At 46.9% G+C, this 25,163-nt stretch overlaps 1 protein-coding gene across 1 annotated transcript; it reads left to right on the top strand.

Annotated features, from left to right (window-relative positions):
• LOC119393354 (serine protease 33-like) lies at positions 1 to 24,997 on the top strand. The gene is made up of 6 exons (XM_037660330.2): positions 1 to 427; positions 1,707 to 1,801; positions 11,630 to 11,718; positions 16,346 to 16,635; positions 21,593 to 21,771; positions 23,124 to 24,997. Exons 1-6 carry the CDS (start codon positions 346 to 348, stop codon positions 23,286 to 23,288), a joined length of 900 nt encoding a protein of 299 aa, XP_037516258.1. The 5' UTR covers positions 1 to 345; the 3' UTR covers positions 23,289 to 24,997.
• The last annotated feature ends 166 nt before the right edge of the window (positions 24,998 to 25,163 follow it).

Below are 25,163 nucleotides of genomic sequence, written 5' to 3'. Positions count from 1 at the left end.
AAGTGAAGCGAGGATAGCTCCCGTTAACCCACATTCTCATCCGCCCGGCCGCTCCGAGGGGTGCGTTATAAACGCTACGTTTTCCCCTGGCCGCGACACGATCTGTGCGCACGACGACGCACTTTCTCTCGGCGGCCGCTGCGCGTTGATCGGCAGCCCTCGTGCTCGGCCGCATGCGCTCAGCCGCAGCGTTGACGAGCTCCTCACTTGTGCTACTGATACGAGACGCGAAGTATCTTAATTATTGCGCCCTTCCAATTCCTGGGCGTAATCATATAGCTGGAAACATTTAGAAAAAGGAAAAAAGAAATACGTGTTAGGCATTTAAGGGGGCTGCGTTAAGGGATGTGGAAAGAGGGCCTCCGGTCTTGGCTTCTTGTTGTGATTGCCGCGTGCCTTTTCGCCAGCGCACCGTTCGTCGACGCAGGTAAGTGATCGGTGACTTACGTTTTCTATTGCTTCACAGCGCGAAAGTGCTATGATTTTGCGCAGCGACAACTTCACTGGCGTCTCTCGCATAGTGGCCTGTAGGACCGACATTTATCGTTGAGCAGTGTAGCTTTGCTTTATTAGCCGTTTTCTGGTTCCTAAATGATTAAACATGTCGAAAATATCGCACCACTGCGGATCAAGCGCACATAAATGTACTGGATGATCGGCAAAAGGTCGGTTTCCATGAGAAATGCGCACCGAAGGGTTATGTTATTGTATTTGCAATGACTTCACTCTGTTTCTGGCTAAATCTGAAAGAGTAACCAAGTGTCTATGGGCTGGCAGTTCATCTTCAACAAAACGACATTTAACATTATCCAAAAAAAACGGCAGGAAGTGGAAGATGGAAGCTTGCGATGAAAAAATCCGTAAACAGGGGGCGAATGCTCGAGCCGACGTTTCGACAAGTGGACTTGTCTTCTTCAAGGCTGGAACTCCAGCCTTGAAGAAGACAAGTCCACTTGTCAAGACGTTGGCTCGAGCACCCACCCCTTGTTTACGGATTTTTTCATATTTAACATACATGTAATTTAAGGTCTCCAAACTACAGATTTTTTTACCGCAATTACGAATTTTCTATCCGCTTGCGCATGAGCCTGAATGTTTCCGGGCAAACGTAAGTATATGAACCATGTTTCTAAGGCTCTTCTTCATTTCACCCGTCGCGCCGTGTTTTGGTCATATCACCACTGTGAGACCACGTAGACAGTTCGCATTTCGAGAACGTCCCGACACGTTTGCCGCAACATTGAAACGGGAACGGAAACGCATTAGCCAAAAAACATCGAGCGTAGAGCGGGCAGTCGGCGCAGTGTGTCAGAAAGAAAAAGCGCCAGCTTTTCTTGTCTCGTGTCGCGCTCAGCATTCACGCGTTAAACAGTGTATACCCGAAGGCCGCTAGCTGATTACCACACGATTACGTCTCGCCTTACGTGAGCTGGCCGCGGTGCACGTGTGGCTATCGCTCGAGGAAAAACGGCGCGCGTGCACGGTGGCCCGCGTCACGGCAGCGTGAGCGCATCGTCGAGGGCAAGGCAAGTGACATTCGAAGCAAAGTGTGCCACCGTGCGATCCGGCCGCAGCTAGGCCAGATGCGTGCGAGAAACGAGTTGGACGCGCGCTTCTAGATGCCTGTAGCGGTGCATGTGCTTCGCACGGTGCTGACGAGTATGCATACCCGTGTCCCCTCCGTTCGTTTTCATGTCTTGTCGCAGCGTTCAGGAGGAGCTGCCGCTGCGGCCGGCAGCTGGTGCGCCGCAGCCGCATCGTGGGAGGTCGGGACGCCTATGACGGCGAGTTTCCCTGGATTGTGAGTATATGTTGGTGCTTTGTAGGAGTGATTGTTTAATTAGTATTCCTCATCAAAAGCGAGACTGTAATCGAACATTAATGTCGCGGGTTCGATCCCTGCCGCGGCGGTCGCATTTCGATGGAGACGCGAGGAGGAGGCAGGGAGTTAGGCAGGCAGATGAGACTAAGTTTGCGGGGATAACGTGGTCACAGCAAGCACAGGAACGGGTTGATTGGCGAAACATGAAAGAGGCATTTGCCCTGTAGTGGGCGTAGTCAGGCTGACGATGATGACGATGATGATGATCATGAAATACTAGAGGCCCATGTACTGTGCGATGTCAGAGCACGTTAAATAACACCAGATGTTCAAAATTTCCGGAGCCCTCCCCTACGGCGTGTCTCATAATCATAACGCGTTTCGGCACGTAAGACCCCACAAATTAAGATTATTATTATTAGCCGAGCATTGAAATCATGTCGGTTTTTACGTCCTGCGGGACCTGTTGTATCGACAAGGCGTGCTGCTCTAGCTTAATTGTTATCTCTCGAGCTGCGGTTAAGTTTTAACGTATGGGCGGCTTTCTGTATTACTCCCCTATCATAAAAGCAGTGGCCACCCTAAAAATAGGACCCGTGTTATGTGCTCCGAACTGGTCACGTATACAATTATCGGTGACTGAGTCATCTGTATTGTTATCGCAAGCTCAGTCGGAGGTCATGGGCTGCGGAATAGGAGCTTCGCGAATTCATCATGACAGTGACAATGGCTATGGCGCTATGCGCACGAGGCTGCGGCTTCAATTCCAGCCCCGGAAGCCACTTTCCGAAGAGCATGGAATTCCCAAACTTTCATGTACCGTTCATTGACTCAACTTTTAAACTTTCTCAAGGTGGTAAAAAATTATTTCGGAGTCTAAAATGTCTTTGACCCTGTGCAGTCTCCATGGGCACCAAGTTGCTCTGTTTCTGTTTAAAAAAAAAGAATCTGAGACTGCAGTCAGAGCTTACTATAAAGCGCGCGTAATTAAATTGGAAAGAGCCTTCTGAATACCAAGTGCACGCATTGTCCAGAACAACATTGTTGAGCCTATAATGCAAAAAATTATCACAGTGCAATAGTTGTAGCTAAATAAACAGGCTGAAGTAAGCAATAGTTTCGCTTTAAATGTCGATATGAATGATGCACTTCCAGAAAATCACTGTTGTCTACTGAACTGGGCACGAACGCGCACGTTCGAGCGTATCCTCCACCGCGTTGTCATTTCGCCATCGCAGTCTTTGTGCTTCATTTGTTCCGATTAGTTTGGAATGTCATAAGCGGCTTCAAGCCTTACGAAGCTTATGAGCAGCGCCAAGTTCCATCGCCGCAGATCTCGTGCGGACTATACGCCCATGTTTCAAGGAGTGGTGACAGAAAATTTGGGAACCTCTGTTTTTTGCTCTTAATCAGTGGATACTGACTCGTTAATAGCGGCAACGAAACTCATTTGCCCCAGCGCGAGACGAATGCTTAATTGTATGCTCGTATGTTATGACCGGAGGCCGTTTCGATTTCGAAGAGCACTCGGTGGCCCCATGACGTAGTCGGCCTACTCGTTAACAAATACTATCAGGTGACCATGAGAGCCAGTGACGTCACTGGCCAGCTTGTGCCATGTTGTCAGCGCTGCTGTTTCGTCTACTGTGTTGAGCGTTGCGAGTGCTTGTTTCCTCGATCGTCAGACCATATATATATATATATATATATATATATATATATATATATATATATATATATATATATATATATATATATATATATATATATATATATATATTGTAGCGAAGCGTTGGAAGTTTGTAATGGGTCGCCCTCTCGAGCGCTTTCTAGTGGGTCGTCCCCTTCGGCTCTTCTCGGACAGCACGCTCCTCGCGCTCGGAGTCCGCGCTCTGTCTTGACTGTCGCCATTGTGCTTCGTCGACTAGTGCCGTCAATAAACGCCTTTATAATATATATATATATATATATATATATATATATATATATATATATATATATATATATATATATATATATATATATATATATATATATATATATATATATATATACGTTGCTTATCTAGTGCGACGATGGACGAAAGACCTGGGAGGAGTGCAAAAATCAACCAGAAAAGCTCGATTTACTTCGCAAATCTCGCCGGTGGCTGCGATTTTATTCTTGTCGTCGTCGTCCAACTGAGGCGACGTTTTCCGTGAGGCTTGGAGCAGCCGCATCATTAGACGTGCTGAAACATTTTCGCTTCGATCATTTGTAAAGTGGCAGGTTGAGAAGTGACGAAGGAAGCAGTAAAATCACATCGTTGGCGCTCTGTAACCGTGTTTATGTGTAACATGCAAGTGACGTGGTGTACGCACTGACTCTTATTTAGATTGGGCAACACTGCGTTCTCAAGGCATACCAATTCCATGCACGCGCGTCGGAACGCCGAAGCAGTTATCTGTCCACTACGCAATACGGTCCCGGCAGTAGAGAGCTTTAGTATGTCTGTAGACTTGCTAACGTTTACGGATACCTGGTTACCGGGGCAGGGTTCTGTTTGGTGTCGCATAATTCTGTTGCCAGACACGGGGGTCAAATGTTGCCAGACTGCCGCCAAATCTGACGGATAAACATGCCCCTGTAATTTCAGCTTTCCCGTGAGGTTCTTGTGTAATCCGCTGTGCATTTCGCAAGTGCCCAAGTGCGGTCCGTTGACATCGGCCGTTTTAATTAACGACCCCTGCGTGTTGTAAATCTCGGGGTCCTTTCTGTCGCTGTGTGCACCGTTCTATGATTAACAGATCGGACTCGATCATGTCAGTAGGAAGTCGACGCACTCGGCCTCGATCGTGTCTCAGAAGTAAGAAATCCACGCGCAATGACGCGTTTACTGGGGAATCTGAATGGCGTCGCAGGAGTCCTGGCACCGTGTACGCCGTCCGAAGTACGGAAGAGCTCCGTAGCTGTGCGTGCCGTGCCGACTACGCACAACGATGCGTTCGCTGTGGAAACTGAATAGCGTCGCAGAAGGCGGAGTGCTTCCATTAACAATCGCGCTCGATCGTGTCTCAGAAGAAGGGAGTCTGTGTACAAGTGACCGCGACGCGTGGCTACAACGCGCGAGGACGTGGATACTGCGGCGCTTGCCTTCGCTGTGTGCGGTGTATGTACAATACATATCACTCGTATTCGTGTTTCTGAAGTAGGAATCTCTTCGTAGCTAGGTGTGCGTACCTTGTCGACTATGCACAACGACGCGTTTGCTAACCACGAACAGCCTAAGTGACAATGCATGCATGTCCGTGATTATTGTGGGTGGAGCCCCTCTTGCAGGGCCATGTAGACAATATATAGCGGCTCGCCGGGTCTTCTCCCATTTACAGTTCAACGAGTCGCGCCTCCCACGACCAGCTTAGACCTTGGAGTGTCGTCCAGCAGCGGCGATCAAGCATCTTGCAGACGTAGCATGAACTGATATGTGACGTGCCACAATTCTCCGGCCGTCCATCTTAGATATACCACCGAACGTGGTAACAGTCACCTACTTAATAGGTTAATCGGCCGTCGAGCGATGCGATCGGAACTGTGAGCGCATCTAAAGAAAGCCCCCCTCCCCCCTGCAGTGAAAGCTGCGGAGCTACTCTGTACTTCAGAGACACGAGTCCGATGTATTGCAACATGGCGCACACAGTGTCCGGACTTCTGCGACGCCATTCAGATTCCCCAGTAAACGTGTCGTTGCACGCGGACTTTTTACTTCTGAGACACGATCGAGTCCGATCTGTTCATTGCAGAACGGTACACACAGCGAAAGAAAGGGCCCCGAGATTTGCAACACGCAGGGGCCGCTAATTAAGAAGGCCGATGTCCACGGACCGCACCTGGGCATTTGCGAATTGCACAGCGGATTACACAAGAACATCACGGGAAAGATGAAACTACAGGAGCAAACTTAGCCGTCATATTTGGCGGCAGTCTGGCAACATTAACCTTCGAGTCTGGCAACAGACTTACGCGACACCAAACAGAACCCTGCTACTAGCCGAAACCTGCCGTTACAGGAGCTGTTGACGGCTGCAGCAGCCGCAGCAGCCGCGGAGCTGGTAGCGACATCTTGTGGCGTTTCGTCCAACTACAATAACTTTTTTTCCTGTTTTTCTCTGTCGCTTTGCTGTTTTTGTCACAAAAAAAAAAAAGCGATGAGAATACTGTGAGTTGCTAATTATCTCACTGCTAATGCTTTACACAGAGTCAGTAAGCGGGTAAGTCGCTGCAATGTTATTTTGTAGGACTCTGGTTAGGCTATGCATAATCAGGTGTCGCCACCAGCGTTGTCCATCTCGTACACGCCTTCGGTAACCCGGCCAGAACTCGTGACGTACGTTGTTTACAAAAAGGCCTCGCACGATGACATCATCCCTTTTTGCTTCTATCTCCGATTCGGCACTTTCACGAACTTCAAAACCCAATTAAAATACTTTTTAGGCTGTATTCGTGACTGGTATTGCACCAGCCCCGAATACAACTCGTGTTGTACTGAGCCCGCTACCGCAGTACTAGCTACTATCTCTCGTTCAAGCTAACGCAGGACAATGCCAATGCGTACCAGGTATACTACTGCATAGTTACCGCGGCCGCCACGTGACGGCGCCGCGCTCCATAGTATGTTAGGGTTACTGTAACTCTATAGTATGTTAAACTGTAGCTCTATATTATACAGTAACTCTATAGCACGTTAAATTACGCAGCATCAGCACTAGCCCGCACCTGAATCACACCTGATGTGAGCGAAAACATAAAAAAAGGAGAGAAGAAAATGCTCCCGTTCTAGACGCATGCTGACGTTGCTTCTTGTTCCTTTGTCACCTCACCCCCCCCCCCCCCCCACTCCTCCTTCCAGAGCGCTCGTCGGGACGACGGAAGAGAAGAAAGCGCTCAATGCGTGCGACAAATCCGTGTAACTCCGCTCGTACTTTACGGATTCCAGGAATTTTTTTGCGGTAATTGATTCGTGAGGCCTAATACTGATTGTGACACTGAGGTCGTTCGACGATTACTTTTTCTTGAACAGCGGCACTCCCTGCAATAAATTCTGATAGGGGGCTGACAGTATTCAGTTAATTAATAAATATAGGATGTTAGTACATAAGCAATTACCTAACTCACGATGCTTCAATAAAGTGAATACATCTAAGTTTCAGAATGGAAATTAATTGCCGGTACCTAACCTCTACTGAAGAGGGCATTTCCTGAATGCCGCTGTATTTGTTTAGCCACTCCAGTACTCCGAAAGAAAATCCACGCCGAATTCTTTATTTGCTCTTTTCGGTTTCGGAGGTCGACAATGTTGTCGTTGATGTATGGCCAATTTCAGTACTTCATAAACAAAAAACCGACGCAGTGAGTGCGGTAAGGGCTAGAGAGCGGACAGGAGAAGCTGCGTTTCCAGGTGAGCACTCACACGCAGAGGGCGTTGAGTGGTTATCCATACTCCTCCAATGCGGGAGGCACTGAATTCGATTAAAGCCCTTTTGGCTTCTCGGAAGGTAGGTGGGCTTTAGGTCCAATACCTCGGGAAGGTGTCCTCTCCTTTCCATTATCTCTTTTCATTTCTATTCCCGCTCCCCCCAACGACGCTGAGCCGCGCTGAGCCTCTTTCTATCACGCTGTGTTAACATATACTACGTCTTTCCTACCTTCAAGACAATACTACGACTCCCCCCCCCCCCCCCCCCCATGAACCGCAGCGGTGGTCAAAGGGTAGAGGGTGAACCTCTAATAGGGGACGTACCGAGTTCAATTCCCAGTGCCGCCCGGCACACACCGGTCTTTCTGATTTGGAGAGGTACCCAAACCTATAGAGCTCGGCGTTTTAGTTGCTCAACTGAGAGTGGTTTGAAATTGGGAGCGAAACTAACTTATGCAACCCGCATACGGGAGCACGGCGCAGCGTCGTAGGGTAAGGGGAGTGAAAGATAAGAGCGGAAGGGAGACGCCATTTCCTTGAGATGAGCACCCACAAAATATCGACGTTGCGCCGGGCTTGGCCTGCAGAAATGGCATGTTTTCCTCCCCTCATTCTTGATGTATTTCAATTAAAGCATTCTAGGAAAATTTTCAGAAATGAGCTGCGAAAAAATACGTAGCACGCAGTAGAACTGAAAGTCGGTTGAGTTGGTAAATATTCATGGTGAATTTCAGCGCGCACAAATGACATGACCAGGATTTGTGGACAGATGCACGTAGCGCCATCTCTCGCTAGTGGCAGCGGCGGCCTGCCATAACTGAATAGAAAATAGGCAAAGATTGTGCCTGACGAAAAAAAGCTAGTTACCGAAAAGGACTCCCGGTTCTACACAGCAGGAAATATGTGGACATTCTGGTAAAATCGCAGTGTCGCACTACGAACCGCTTGATTTCCTAGAGTGTTTAAAGGGACACTAAAGACAAATGTTAAGTCGACGTTGATTGCTGAAATAATGTTCCAGAAACCTCGTAGTGCTTGTTTCGTGCCAAGGAAATGGCTGTTTTGAAAGAAAATCACGTTGTAGTCCGCACAGTATTAGCGTACTTCAAAATCGCCCGCCTGAAAAGGCCTCCTGACGTAGCGTTTGCCTTGCCCAACGTTGCCCGCATTAACTGCCCGGCAGCCAATGCTGCGATTTCTGCTCTGAAGGGCACATTACAAGCCTTGCCCAAATTGCGGTTGATCTCGTAATCCTCTGCACGAAAGTGCAGCGAGCACACACGAAGATTTCTTGGTTGTTTAGCACACTGTCGCATGAGGCACTCCCCTCGAGACCTACGTGAACATTCTGGTTCATGTAGCCACTTCTTTGTGGGTTTATTTGCAGAACCCATTGGAAAGTCACACCAGTTTCTTCGCTGCAGCTGCTGTTGCTCAAGCGGCGCGCACCATTCAGGTATCCGGCAACCTAACAGGGACGCGGCACTTTGTCGAACTTTCCGTTAGAGTGACTTTCATAAGCGTGCAAAAAACACGCGACAGTACGCGATAACGAAGCTACTACTGAGGCGCGACCGCTCGAGTGGAGAGGAGCCCGGCCAAAACGAAACGTTTAAACCATCCGCGCCGTTCTTCTTGGTGACGCCACGCTCTTTTTTCCATGAATAAAACAGAAACGCTCGAGCAGCATTCGATTGCGTCTTGTAATGTACGGAATGTTACTTTTTTATTATAAGTAGTTTGAGTGCTGGTATGGTATGGATAACTTTATTTATGTCCTGAGGATTCAGTCCAGGACTGATGCGGGCCGCTCCCATGTCGATTAATTGTACTAGGGACTCGACGTCATCGGGCTTATTTCAAAACGTCCCACTCATAGGCGTGCGCACAGGGGCGGGGGGGGGGGCGTCCGCCCCCCCTAATCGTCCAAGAGGGGGGGCGCGAAATCTGCCCCGTACATTGACCCTTCTAGTCACCTAAGAGGGGGGGGGGGGCAAAGTCTGCCCCATACATGGACTTAGTTGGGTGGGGGGGGGGGGCGCTGCGATGAACCTTCGCCCCCCCTAATGGGGAACCATGCGCACGCCTATGGTCCCACTGGTGGCGCGTATCGTGTCGTACATTTACCTTAATTTCTCGATTAGTAGAGCATTGCTGTTCATAATATTGACGTTTTGGGCGTTCTCAAACACTTACCTTTCACTCTGACATAAATAGTTATTTGCCTTTAGTGTCCCTTTAATGGTTTAAAAATTCGGCCATATGTGTTTATTATGGGCGGTGTTACATTGTCCTGGGAAACCGCACAATTTGTACTGCGATGATGATGATGATAATGATGCAAACTTTATTTGGGTCCGGAGAAGACGCAGGGGAGACCCCGTGCCACCCGGCTAGTCCACGTACGGACCGCCAAGCCGAGCTTGGCGGCCCGTTCACCGGAATTTTACCGTAATGTCACAGTGGGTCTCTGCATTATAGAAGCGCAAGTCCTTTTTGGTAACTATCTTTTTTCGTCAAATACGATTTTTTTCTCCTATTTCGCATTCAGCTATGGCAGAATGCCGTTGCTGCCGCCGATAGATGGCGCCACGTACAGATGTCGCCAAATTCTGGGAACAACAACGTGTAGGGGACATTCGTTGGCCCCTATAGACTGTGTCCTTGTCATTTATGCGGGCTGAAATTTCACCGCAGTATATAACGAGCGAAGTTAGCCTCCATTCACGTCCAACTCAACGTTTCCGCTGAGCTGGTGTGACACCGATATTGAGCTATGCCTATTGCTACTTTATTATTTCTTTCTCTTCTTCACGCCGTATGCATTTAATTACACTTCACAGCTGGCATCCGACAACTGTGCCCCAGAGCGAAAACGAGCGGTGGCAGGATGGACGAAACGCGTTAATGACCGTCGCTTTCGCAGTTGCTAGAAGATTAGTGGGGATGCGCAGGCTTTTGCTCGGAATTACTTCGTGGTCATAAATAATTGCTCAATGCCTTGCACATATTTGTTATCGCGTTAGCTATAGAGCTGAAAAAGAAAAAAAAATGTGTGTGTGTGTGGGGGGGGGGGGGGGGTTGATCTTGAAAGAGACTAAGGTGAAATAATAAGTCAGCTTGGAAAAATAGTTTATTCTAGGAGAATTCTATTTTCGTGACTTTCACCATCATGAGTTCATTACTGGAAGAGAAAATGAAGGTTGAGGTATCATTTTTGAATATCGTGCTGAAATTTCAGCACGTGAAATCAGTTTCACGACACGGATTTCAATTTTTTTACGCATATTTACCAAATCACCTCAACAAAATTTTCGGAAGCGTGTTACGTTAAGTGTCTGGCTGCCATAGAAGATAATGTGCTTCATTTATACCACCGTATAATTATGTACACCATAGCAGACGACGTCAAATTCTTTGACGCCAAGGTGTGTTGCAGTGGCGTAAGCAGAAATTTGTTCAAGGGGGGGGGGGGGGACAGCTCCTTGATCCGACATTGGGTCTGGGCAGATAAGTGAGGTCGAGTGTCATTTTGCGCTCTGTATCCCACAGGAAACAAAATTTTCGGGGGGGGGGGGGGCACGGGCACAGTGTGCCCCCCCCCCCCCCCCAGGCTACGCCACTGGTGTGTTGATGCGCGAGCCTCAAAGCAGCGTCGCAATCTCTATTTTCCTTTAGTGTGCAGTATTTACTACAAAGCGTCTTCTTGAGGCGAGAGTTGTGCTTTTGGTTTTTTTTTTAATGGTAATTTACTAGTACGAGAGAAGCCGTTTTTTCTCTTTAGTGAACCCTGTATTATGCACAGGAGATTAGAGCGACCTGTTATCAGATATTGTGATATTCTTCAAGCGCGCAGAAGAGTAACCAGAAAGTTTCCGGTGAAGATTTATTCGCTTCGCACAGGTACTAAAGAATTTTTGTTCGCACGTAGATTTGTTGCCCTTTACATTTTTACGGTTACCGTAATAAACGTGAAGGGCAGCATGTATGGGCAACGCTGGTAGCGACAACTGGTGATGCAGAACCTTACCATGAGACACACAAATCTAATATTGCAATGTCTTACACGCTTTACTTTAATGCTGGTGCAAATCATGGCTAGATAGCTAATCGTTAACTCAGAGTAGTTTCGTTATTTTATTTTGATGAGAGCACTGACGTGACTGAAAATGTTGGCCATGGTACTGTAGTTGAATAAAACACCACAAGATGTCACTACCAGCTCTGTCGCCGTGTCGCCGTCGTCAACGGCTCCGGCGCCCCGTATAAGCGTAAACGTTAAGACTGCAGACAAAATAAAGTTCTACACTGCTGCAAACGTATGTTTACTGAGTTTTTCCACGTGTACAATGCAGGTATCGTTGAGGATAAATGGGCAACATGAGTGCGGCGGCACGATTATTGGAAAGCGCTGGATACTTACAGCGGCCCACTGCCTGCAAAGGTGAGTGGTCATTACTGAAGTTTACTTTCAGCTTTTATTTCACATGACAAAAGCAATTGTGAAGCATTCACCGCCATTGAAAGGTACAGGGTGGTCATTTATGAAAGGAAACACGTCTGTGCGTGGCCTGTGCCTTGCAGCTGATGGCGCCGTGAAATGGCAGCAAGAGGAAGCAGGTATTCTTTTGGCGTCATTTATTGGCGGCCACAATAACCAGGCGCGACCTATCAAGCGCCTGCGAAGCTCCTTCCTATAATACGGTTGCGCAAAAGGCGAGGCCTGCCATGCGGTGTGTGCTACTTCGTGGTTGTCTTGGCTCTCAACGAATGACGCCAGAAAGATTCCCTTCCGCTTACTGCCATTTGCTAGCCCTCTGTCAGGTGTAAGAATTTATCTTACACTGTGCCCTCTATGCAGCCGCTGCAGAAACCAGGCCACACCCCACTTTCGTGTTTCCTTTCGTAAACAACAACCCCGAAACATATACATCTTCATTCTCAGGGTCTTGGAATAAAAAAAATTCCACAGCATATCCACGGGGTGAATGATGATGAGTGGGGCGAAGCTCTCGTACGGCAGGATCTTGGCGGCGGCGTCGCGCAGCTTCACACCCAGTACATCATCAACGACGTGAGATCGGGCTGGTTTATACTAAAGGGTCGATGAGAGTCATGGCGACTTGCAGCTCACTTTGATTTTACACGTACGCTGTGAATTTTTATTGTTTAATCACGCACAGGAGAAATCTCACCAGGCACTACCTTGGAGGTAAACAATGGCTGCTAATGGGGAATGAGAGACAGAAGAAGTCGGCTTTTAGCTAACACTTACACTTCTACTTCTACTAACGTTTCCTACTGGAACATGCCAAAGGCTGCTAATGGGGAATGAGAGACAGAAGAAGTCGGCTTTTAGTTAACGCGCACGCTGCGAACTTTTTATTGTTCAACAACGCACAGGAGAAATCTCCCACCGGCACCACCTTGGAGGTCAAGATCTGGTACTAGCGTTAAGACTGGTTACATACTACATACAGGGGACGAACGGGTGCCGCTATAAGGAGCTTCGCCCCTAAAACGGCAACTGAACTTTTTCAGGAGAGGAAAGACAGACGAACTAGAGAGAAAATTGAGGCATTTGTACGCCCACTCCATAGCAAGAAATCATACAATTACTTAAACGTGACGACCCATTTAACAATTTAACTAACCCTGCCTCCTATTGGTAGACCTACAGCAGCCGCCAAATCTACGACCGAGTGCTCGGATATCACGAAAATTGATTTTTATTTGTGGAAAACAAATTTCTCTTGTCAGGTCACAGTGGCAGTAGTTCTATCAGCGTGAATACTATGTTTAATAGTAAGAGTTAAGAAAATGTTTAGTCCTACCTCATGGAGCTGTGTGTACCGCCAGAATAAAACTCCTCCTACCCGCCTCCTATTTATCCGGGCAGGCGGAGGTGGCGTGCGACACGAACTTGAACTTTTTTTTTTTGAGGTGAATTGTTTTATTTTTTTTACACAAACACACTTTTACAATACCTGGACCGATAGCCAAGTAGGCTAGTTTCCGGTCCAGTGTTTAAAAATTAAACAGACAGGTCAAATTACACAGTTTAACAGAACGACATTCAACAGTATTCAATAATTAAAACAAACCACATAATCCTCACAAACAAAAATTTTCTCATACAGTACACCTACATTTGTCAATTTAGGTTCATTAGATATCCTGGTTTTTAATGAAAAAGTATTTACTAGATAGCTTAAAGTTGCGTGCAGTTTTAACCTCTAGGGGTAGGGTGTTCAGATTTTTGTTCCATTGAATTCAATTACTCGTTCGCCGTATATATTATAACACTTAGGTAAATTTAGATTGCCGGAATTCAAGCTTCCGGCCTCGTAGACCTGGATGCGTTAGAAAAGCGCTCCACCGCGTGGCAAGTTGATCCAAGATGGTGTATGAGCCATCCACAAGTTCGACTCACGGTTCCAGGTATGAGGTCAAAAGCACAGCTCTCGTCTCCAGCGCTCAAGCAGCTTTCTCTGCTTTTGTTGTATGAGACGTACAGCGAGCATTGTCATCAATATACTGTCGCCTCAACCACTGTAGATGGGTCAGCAGTGTCGGTGATCTTTGCAGCAAGAACAACCACCGAGAAGATTAGGCTACCATACCAAAAGACATCCACAGCTGCGGAACTTACTGCTCTGCGTAGCGCACTTATAGTAATTCACGATCAACCACCCAAGGAATGGAGCGTCTTCACGGACTCCAAGGCAGCTCTACAGTGCCTGATATCCGCCTTATGCTGGGGACCTCACGAACAACTAGTGTTGGAAATTAAAGAGCTGCTTCATCACCTCTTCGTGCAAGGACATGACATCACCTTTCAGTGGCTCCCAAGTCATTTGGGCAACGAACATGCCGACGCAGCTGCTCGATCTGCACACGAAGACGGCGTTCTCAAGAACAGATGCTGCAATGAAAATTCGAGAGATTTCTAATGATGACAGAAAGTCTTTGTGGAACACACCAAGTTCACAGCACACACGACTGCATAGAATGAACCCGTCTCGTCGACTTCGGCCTCCGTCCGGACTCTCTCTACTCGAGACAACGGTGTTTTGCCGACTGTGGCTTGGTGTCGCTTTCACCAAATCTTTTGCCTTCCGAATCGGCACGGAAGACAGTGCTGCTTGCAGCCACTGCGGCAGCGATGAAACGATAGACCACGTTCTTTGTCGCTCGCCTCGCTACAGCGTGCACAGACTGCCGCTAGCTGCTGTGTTGGCCCGCCTTGACGACAGACCCCTGTCGGAACAGTCAGTGCTAGAATGCCGACCCGAACTGTCTTCACACAGGAAATCAATTAAGGCCTTACTGAACTTTTTGCGTGGCTGTGGCCAATTGAATAGGCTATAGCGCTCTCGCTCTACACCTTCCTTTTATTCATTGGTATTTTTTTTCATCGCGCGTCTGCTTTTCTCCCCGCTTTCCTCTCCATCTTTCTTTCCCTTTCCCCTTAATGTAGGGTAGCAAACCGGACGCTAGAATACCGGTTGACCTTCCTACCTTTCTCTCATTTTATTATCTCCTCTCTGAGTGTAACCTGCATCAATTTTGTAGCGTCAACCTGATCGTGCACTGTGGTACGTTGTCATAAACATGTTGCGTGCACTAAAACCACTTACATTTATGTAAGTGTTTAAGTTATTTAACATTTATGTTATACACACTACTGTCCGTTCATTGCAGTAGTCTCTAAATCGTGTAACATTTTTTCTCACCACATAATCAGCATGGAACGCACACCACGCAACCTTAAATAGCTATGAAGCGTGGAAACTTGGGCAAGTTGGTAGGTCATAATTGAATAAACGCTATATTAAATAGCTATCCTAAAAAAGTTCGTAATCATTTTGCTCAATTTCTTTTAACTAATTACCATCGCACGGCACGTACAACAAAATCAAGAGGAAACAAGCAGCGACTATAAATGCCTTACTGTTCTACGCTTTACCCGGGTTCTGTTTTTTTCTTTTTTGGGTGTAAATAACTTTAAAGAATCGCTCCCGATTGAAGTGACATGAGATTGATTGAAGGTGTCGGAGGACTAACTAGCGCCTTGTGAACGTGAGACTGAACCGAGGGTCCAATGCTTGACCTTTTGAAACAGCTATAAGATGTATTTACCACAGCAAAAATCGGAGCGAGCACCTCCTCACAGGCTCGCAACGTGACTGCATAAACGTTGGACAAAGATGAGCTGCATTTCGTGCTCGGAAAGTACTTCATGCAACTTTCGTTCAACGTGAACTGTGAACGCAGCCGTGCCACTTACGCTGCTCCGAGAGCAGCGTTCTCTTTGATTTGAATGCTTTATTTCGGGGTATAAACATCACTCTTTCAGTACCGTTTCCACAGTCTATACTTATGTTATAAAAGCGCTAACACAACAAGGTCAAGAAAGGGGGGGGGGGCACAACACGAGCGCTTACTCACAATTGAAGGCTTTATTGCATGAAAAGAAAATATATACTCAAACCCGATCCTCCCTTATTACCTTGCGTTCGTGTTGTGCCCTTTCTTGTCACTGTCGTGTTAGCGCTTTTAATATGCAGGTACGAACAAGTACCAACTAGCTCGCCTTTCGTTTTGTTTCCTTAGTGTTCCTAATTTCATAACACCTCCACCGAAAGGCATGTAATAAAATATATGCAAGAATGTCAAACAGCATTATGACATTGTGGTTTGTTATTATAGGGGGTCTCATTGTGCGGGAATGGAGGGTCTCATTGTGATGAGGAATGTTCTTGCCTGTAGACTTCAGAGCGTGCGCTTCTCTATGTGACTTTCCTGCCAAGTAAAAATGTTTTAAGTAATAAATCAAACAGTAAAATGCCGGCCAACAGCTAGCGCAACTTTCATTTCCTCTACTTCGCGGTGCGTGCCGTCTATTGCTGCGTGCATGGGGCGCGCATGTACAAACACACGGTAAAAGTATGCATGCACATATGTGTTCATTCTCACCATGATTTGAGGTTGTCCACGGCCGAGCAAAGTACAGAGCAGTTGAGGCTGTCGTGTGACGGTTCTTGGCGTGGCGTCATCGCCTCTCGTAGGGCCACCCTGCGCAACTTGCGTGTCCGTGTGGGCGAGTACCACTTGTACCAGGCGGAGTTGGGCCACTCGTCGCTGGACCTGGTGCCGGAGAAGTTGCTGCTGCACCCCATGTTCGGCCAGCCCAAAAGGCTTAGCAACGACATCGGCCTGCTGCGGCTCGCCTCGGACATCCCGCTGGGCGCGTTCGCCGTGCCGGCTTGCCTGCCGTCGGCCTCCGATAGGAGCCTCTACGCCTCCGGCAAGAACGGCACGGTTGCCGGCTGGGGATACGTCCGGGAACTGCGGCTCGGTGAGCATCCAGCGCTGCTGGCCCTCGTGAGGGCGGGGATTCCCCGCAGCTGCAGGTTCGAGCGCGAGCGCACGCTTCCTGGTTTTCCCAGCCGCCACACTTGTGCAAGGATTTCTCCTTGGGGTGATTCCCCGGAACGCTTTGCTTTATGGATGTGGCCCCGGAATGAGCTGAAGGTCGCCAGATTCATGCCTGTTCCCTGGGATTTATTCCAGTTAGGCGGCGATAAAGAATTATTCGATTGTTGTGGCCACGAAAGACGCGTTTAACCCTGCGCTTTCACTTTCCCCGCTTGAAACAACCTCCTATAGCTAGGCAAACATGTAGAGCATGGATCCATATGTGAATCAGCTGCTGCACATTTAAAAACCTGACTCAAATTCTACTACTACTAATAATAATATCTGGGGTTTAACGTCCCAAAACCGCGATATGATTATGAGAGACGCCGTAGTGGAGGGCTCCGGAAATTTCGACCACCTGGGGTTCTTTAACGTGCACTTAAATCTAAGTACACGGGCCTCAAACATTTTCGCCTCCATCGAAAATGCAGCCGCCGCGGGACTCAAATTCTACGAAAGATGCCTTTGCCTCACAGGAAAATGTTTAGTAAGATGTTGTAATTTGGCCTGGAGCTTATTTAGGCTAGTGTTATATCACTATATATAGTTTTGATTGAAACGTACCCTCTGAATTAACAACAGTTAACCGCGAAAGAAATGAACGTATAAGTTCTTACACTGTGTGCTGAGAAGGTGCAGTCATTGATAAATGCCCAGTGACTGCCTCGCAATATTTCTGAAAATTGTTTGTATGAATCTTGAGATAACTCTTGCGAGTTCTAGCTGCGTGTGACTGTATTCATTATGACTGGTTACTGCTCTAGAAACGTTTATTTTTTTTTATCATTGAGGAATGTACGTGCTCTACTTGAATGCATGACAAAATATGGAAATGCGTTTGACCACGTCCCTTTATTTTATAATATACCCACAGATCCGTTCGTATATATAAACGCGTTGTTTTGTCTGCGCCTTGCAGTTACAAAGCAGTCTTATCAGCAAGGTCAAGCTCCAGTTCCATTGCATCTGGCGTTCTATACCCGCTAATTCGAAACGCGTGTAAGGAACCGCTACGGAATGCTGATTGTTTTCTTCTTTTCCTTTCGCAGTCCGGAAGCTGTGACTGTCGGAAGAGCTTTCACACCCTTACGACTCATGAGCAAACCGGTTAGCGCCGGTTAAAACAGCCTTCGGTCACGTGTCTTCCGTGCGGATGTGGTTGCGGCAATGCACCCGAAAGGGATCTTCATATGTTATGTGAACAGCCGCTCGTGCGTGGGTTTGCGTTAGGTAAGGTAGCTGCATATCTTGTGGCGCCAAAAAAGAATAGTCGCTTACTGCCTCTGTGCAGCCCGCGAATATAGCAGTACTGAGTCAGAAGAGAAAAAAGATACAACTGCAGTTTGTTCGTTCATCTTGAAGAGTGTGTTTAGTGACGCGACCGACCGCGACTGGCAATGATGAAACAGATTACAATGATCGACAGGGTCTTATTAACAAGCACGGTCTGCTGGAAGCAACCCCTGAACGGATTGTGATTGATGCTGTTGCCGCGTTTCTTGATCAAACGGGTCTGGTTTTAACAGCGGAGCACTTGAAGACGAGCTTGACTGTCAGAAAGAGAAAACTATCATCACCGTGAACCGACGCGCGCTGTCTTCGTCCTCTTCTTGAGCTTCGCTTTTCGAACACGTGCGCCGATTTCCCCAGCGCGGGATGCAATAACATGGGTGACAGAAGGAGTACAGAGATAGAATGAAAGATAGAAAGAGAGAGAGAGAGAGAAATTGTAGGGGGAAAATTTCTTCGCGAGACGAGATTCGTACACGCGTACCCACGATCCGAAGGCGAGCGTACTAACCACTCGGCTGTCCAGGCACGCAGTATAGCATAGCGAGGAGGTCGGAAAGGGGAGTGAGGATGAGGAGGACAGATGTAAGGGTGAAGAGGAGAGAAAGGAGGAGGGTAGAGAGCAAAGCATAGAATAGAATGAAAGAGAAATAGAGAGAACGAAAGACAGAAAGAACAAGGAGGAACAAGGAAAATTTGTACCATCCGCATTGGTATGTCATGCGCAATCTTATAGCGCGAATGCTTCACATCTAGATTACTTTAATTTTGCGATAGTAGTTACATGGACACTCTCGACGGGTTTTTGCCGTCGCCGTCAGGTTCCGTATAAAGTCCAAATCCATAACATCGCCCCGCGCATCGCATGTTCTACCCGCGAGTAAAAGGACGTGAGCGCTGGCGACAAACGGGGCTGAAGCAGAGGTGAAGCGAACCGGCCATTTCCGTCGCACGGTGGTTCATGCAATAACATCAATTCTTGTGCGAGGCCTGCTGTCGATAGCTCCTCAAGAAGAGAGGAAAAGCCCTGTCAGGCTTAAAGGAGCACGAAGGGATGCCGGGAGAGGAGCGGGTGGCTGTGTCGTTCGAGCAGCAACTGTGAGCTTTGACCATAACGCCGCGGTCACGATCGCTGGCGCGCGCGCTATCTAGGCAGACATCAGCAAACGATTGGTATAACCTTTTACAGGCTGCTTCGCGTTGAGAGGACAGACTGCACGAAAACTGTTTCTCTTCCTGGAGCGGCCTTATTCCCTTGTCCCAGAATTTTTCAAAAGAGTTAGCTGCTAGCCTTACTTTGTATAACATTACAATTTGCTACTATCGTATTCACCGCTTCGCCCTTGCGTCGAAACTGTGGTTTTTAACACTAAAGTGTTTTATGCCGGGGTCTACCAAGACTTTCATGACGTATTTCCGTCACGGAAGTACGTCAGCAAAATGAATACCGTCAGATGGCAAAGAAAAGAAAACTATAAGAAAAAGTTCCGTTGAGGGGAGTCGAACCCATGACCTCTCGCTCCGCTACGATGGCTGGCAGGCGTTTAGCCCACTGAGCTACCGCCAAACACATTACGGAGGCTACATGAACGCGGGTTTTATCTTTCACCCTTTCCTCTCACAGTGCTCTTCGATGGATGGATGGATGCTATGAGCGTCCCCTTTATAACGGGTGGTAACATCTGTGCCACCAGGCTCGAAAAAAGAAATACGCGCCGTTGCTACGACCGTCCCATTCGGCGCGTGTTCAATACAAGTTTAATTTCGTCAACACTTTAAACACCGTGAGGTGGCGCCTTTAGCCAAAGCCTCGCTCATAGCATCCATCCGTATCGAAAAATAGCTCTCGGACACTCTCCTGGCTGTCGCACTGCGTTCCCCGCATGCTCCCTTCTTTCTCTCCCTTAATCCCCTTCCCCCAGCGTAGGATAGCAAACCGGACGCGTGTCTGGTTAATCTTCCTGCCTTTCCTTCCTCTTTCTTCTCCCGCTCCGCTCGCCCCGAGAGACGTAAGAATTCTAAAAAAAAATTAAAAAATGCGGCGCTCTTGCCTCCGTCCGAACGCCGACCCATGGGTACTCCTGCCGACTGACAGGTTGTCGCACAGTGGCCCTTGCCATGGTGAATTCCAGAACCGGTCGTAACAATATATAGTGCAAGCAGTGAGGGCACCCGAGCGCTCTGCTCCTGCTGCTGATCTACCCAGAAAAGCGCAGCTAAAGGAATTAAGCGTCCAGTGACTGGTTTGAAATGGCTGATGCACGACCAAAGGGATAAAATGATGCCGTCGCTTCGCGATCAGCTTGTCAACACGGCTTCCACGACATGTCGGTCTGTGTGCGCACTAATATATGAAGATATTTCCGAAGATAACTTAACATTGTATAGATTCCTAAGAGGTATTTATCATTGCCTTTAGGATCGGCAACTCGACTACTAAAAACGCAGCTCTTGACAGCTGTATACGTTTTCCTCTTATACTAAAGCGCTAATTGCGTACGGTGCGAAAGCCCCAGAAAAGCGCCTATTTATAGGTCAATCGCATGCACAATGTTCTGCACGCAATATTTCTAGTTGGTTTTTTGGGGTGTCTGTTATCCACCAGTCTCACGCCATTGTTGTATAAGGTTGAATCAGATTGCATCCCTTGGACAGAGTTGTTTGCAAACAGGCTGGGCCATAATCAGCTCTAACTCATTCGTTCATGCTCCTTGTTGAACATCGGATCAGTACTTTTAAAACTTTTAGGTTCAAACGCGTCTTTATTCGAACTAATCAGAAAGAGATACAACGCCTTGAAGGGGTACTGACACAAAATTTCGCGGCCTAGATAGCCTGCGGGGTCGATTCCCGTGAACATGCGTATATCATCTGCAAAATATGAACAGCGAATATAGTTTGGAAGGTATTTTAAATGAATTTTGAAGTTTTTGTGAGCGATCGACACCCTCGCTCTATTTACACCCTCAAAGGTGATCCTCGGTAACCCCCTACTTCCCTCACATGACCACGCTGCAACAAGTTATGGTGACGTCATAGCAGCCTTTTTTTTTTTTACCGCGTTCGCTCCAGCAGCCTACTTCTCGGCAGCTGCTCGCGAACCGCGTGGAAATGCGTCACAGTTCTGTGTGCTGACGTGTCGAGCGCTGCACCCGTTAGATGGTGGTAGTCATGGTGGTAGTTGCACCCGGAGGCTCGTCGTTTCTGAAATTGACACTGGTAGGTAATGAGGGGCCTGTAATTAATTATCTGTCGCGCGCTGCAACAAACGATGTGCCGTGTTATGACTAACAGACCCCCAGCAACACATTGCAGCAAAAAAAAAAGAAAAAAAAACAGGCCAAAATTTTTGTATCAGTACCCCTTAAGAGTATGATGTCCTTACCTTCATGAATACTCGATGTTTCCTCTATTAACCGTCGTTCTTCACGCCTACTTGTGAAACTACCGGTGTTAAAGACGAACGTTTGTTAAGAGGAAGCCTGTCATTAGAAGCACATCCTTCGTACTTCGCTTGACGAAGACTAGCTTACTTCCATGTGCAGACTCCTTCAAGGACGAGAGCCTGAGTGCATACATGACGGACGTCCTCCAAAAGGTCGAGGTGCAGCTCATGAGCAACGGACAGTGCAATGGACTGTACATCGAGGCGAAAAAGTCCATCCGCGTCGCCAGGGAGCAACTCTGTGCTGGGCATAAAGAAGGGAAGAAGGATGCCTGCACGGTAAGCACCTGAAAAAGGAAAAAAATGCAATACAAAGATGAAGGAAACAAACCAGTGCAATTATTAGTAAAGATTGAGTAGCGAAGATTGTGATTTATTGCAGTGGAGAGCTGGCTCCTTCGTTTTCCACGGTAAAACATATAGATAGCAGGAATGTGAGAGGGGTTTTCTTCACTGCCACATGATGCCTATAATGATCTGCTCTTGCTCCGCTCAGCGAGGGAAATTGCGGTGTTGTGGTATCGCATTGCCGGAGAAAAGATCTTAGATTTTGGTAGCGCTGGGTTTGAGCACCTATGTATCGTATTGGGAGGGTAGCATACGAGAAACCTTGCTGCTACTAATAGCTAACCAGGGCTCACTATATAACATACTTTAGGCTGAGACTCGTGAATTACTTATCTCTGCGGTGTGAGTGGGGAGCATTTACGTTGGATAATCGCGCGTACACGCGTATGATGGAATACCGTCAAAATTTATGCAAATTGCACGTTCTAATTGCTGATGGAGTTGGAAAAAGCCCCCAACCCCTTTAGGAACAGTTGTCTATAAAGATATAACGATTTCGTTAAAAAACAATATAATTATGTTTGTTTAGAAATCTGCGCGTAATTTCAGTACCGCGAAACATCTCTCGTTCGGATGCAGCAGGTCTATGTACCATGTGCGGGTGACGTTGGCGTGACGTTGGCGTACGTTTACTCACTCCGTGATACGGTTAATGAACATTCTTGCCAGTGCTGAAAAAGTGAAACGTTTGTGCTCTGCATTTGTACCCGCTACGACGATCGGTGCCACCTGTTTCGCTCCAAGTTATCGAACTATTTGTGTCCTAAATGGCCGTGAGACGCGCAGGGATCTGTCATCAGTGAATATTTTTACGTGGCGTTGGCCTATTAGAGATACTGTATTCCTCCCATTCTTCACTGCCTCTTATTCTTTGCATGTGTGATTTTTTCTCCGTCCTTCTTCCCGCCTTTCTCCTTTCCGTTTCTCCTAGTGTAGGGTAGCGAACCAGATGATTACGATCTGGTTACCTACCTGCATTTTCTTCGTTAGTCCCTACGTCTCTGCACTTCACGATTATGTCCACGTGAGATTACTGTGCTTTATAATTAACGTACCGCGTTTTTGTCCTTGTTTGACACAGGAAGCAATGTGTTTCGTGTATTTTGTGATGTCAAAATGCCAATGAATGTTTTCTTGTTTAATTTGTTATCATTGTCATTGCATCCCTTTTAATTGCCGTTAAGGAAAAACAAACAAATATGGCATCATACCTGTGCTGAAAGCAAACGCAAACAGCAGTGGCTCAGACAGGTGCTCCTGCGTTTGCACTCTGAATGGCGCAGGGGGACTCTGGCGGGCCCTTGATGGTCCTGGCAGATAACACGTACGTCGTGATCGGCGTCGTATCCGGTGGCATTGGCTGCGCTCGGCCGCTGCTGCCGGGACTCTACACTCGCATCACTTCCTACATGCCGTGGATAATGAGTCACCTGAGGAGCAGCCGCTAGTGGCCTCTCCTGCAGTATTATGAACGACAAGGAACTGCGCTCAGCGTTGGCTGAACTTGTTTCACCCTCAACCCCTTAGAGCACGTTGCTTTTGCCAAAGATTGCAAAGAACATCACCTGTTCATTGCTGTGTTTCGAGATAGCATGCTTCATGATACATATTAACGCAAACTCTCAATGTGTGGTGAAAGCTTTATCAAACAGGAAAAGATCGACCGCCTGAAAGTAGCGCAAACGTAGCGCAACAGAAAGAACAAACGTTGCTGAAGTTGAAAGCTTCCCAGTCCAACCAAAATTCGCTTAATCACTGGTATGAAACACATCTGCACAGCACTGTTGGGTTTGTTGACTCAGGTATTCAGGAAGGTCACAGATGTAGAAAAACAAAGTTAACGAACAAGTGTAAGCTCAGGCACAGTGAAGTGATCATTGCGGATGTTTTTAAAGCGAAAGGAAGTTCATAAAAAGCAATACTGTCATCCAACCATAAGAAGCACTGAGAAATAAAATAAGTTTGAAGGGTGTTTAAATTATTATCAGGTGAAGGCACATCCTTCGTAATGCAAGATTTTTCTTTGCAGGCAAGTGCTGCTTTCACGTGGACGACTACTTTTCGTTTGACGCAGGCTTGTCAACGCCATTAGATATGCTCTCCATGTAGCCTGCTTGCTTTATACTACATAAGGAAAGCTATATAGATGCAATCGAGGATCAGTGTCATCTTAACATAGCGTTACTAGTGTATGTACATACTATAAAGTTACTTCAGTGTTCCCGAGCAATCAGTAATTCGCACTCTTCCGAATCCGGTTATTTGTACTCCGTAAAACCTTGTGCTTGCATCTGTGTTTTATTTTATTCTTGTGCGCTTGCTTTCTCTTGTTTCTGTTCTTCTTTTATGTGTGCTGGAGAGTATTTGAGTACGAAATGTGCGATCCACGAGATACCTCCCCTGTGCTTCGACAAGAACCCTTGTGGGCTTTAACAAATCCAAAAACACTCGTATTTTCGTACGTGTGTGTGTGAACCAAATAACATCGTATTGTTTTATCTCATATCTTTGATTTTAATGTTTCTATAGCTCTCTGCCATCAGTCATACCATCGAGGAGGGCAGGTCTTTTAGTTGTGTTATTCGGAAAACTTTCTTGTATGCTCGAGCTCTACACTTCGAAGACTTCAAGTGTTCAGCTTCGATATACCCAGTTAAGCCTCAACTTGTGGTGATGTAATTCAATACGCGTGTCATATTGTGCCGCAATTTGTGTAGATAAAACCACCGTCACCATTTTCCAGAATTTTGTATTTTCATTTTACAATACCTATTATACGGTATAGCCGGTTCAGGTTCCACCTATTTACTGGATGTTCCAACGCGAATATTACATTTCATTCTATGTGCTTTATACCGTTCCAGTGTGCTTCGCAGGTAAAAAAAAATGTTTCGAGCTTTATTTTAACAAAAAGTATTTCGAAAGAGCCATATGCCTTCTTCACAGTAAAGAATGCAGAGACGTAAATTGTTGTGGTAGTGTTTGTAGGCTGTCTTGATCAATATATTTTTGTTTCGAAATATCTTTCACAATCGGTGTACAAAAGTTCAACGTAATGACACAGCAATGAAAGCTGCCAAGGCGTGTTGATAGCTGTAACAATGCGAGGATATTCGTGTGCTCTTGAGTGTGTTCTTGAAAAAGGTCGGTCCCCGGTCGAAACGTCGAATAAATGTATCCTTTTTTTTTGTTTTTGTACATGCGCCTGCACTTCAGAGAACTTATATGTATATATATATATATATATATATATGCCGAAGAACTTTGAGAGCATGGATAATCGCATAGGAAAAATTTATTTTGATGCATAAAACACATCGCCA

Source organism: Rhipicephalus sanguineus, chromosome 5, assembly GCF_013339695.2.
Source record: "Rhipicephalus sanguineus isolate Rsan-2018 chromosome 5, BIME_Rsan_1.4, whole genome shotgun sequence".
Lineage (NCBI taxonomy): Eukaryota > Metazoa > Arthropoda > Arachnida > Ixodida > Ixodidae > Rhipicephalus > Rhipicephalus sanguineus.
Note: the sequence above shows the minus strand (reverse complement) of the source record. Positions and strands in the feature narration are given on the sequence as shown.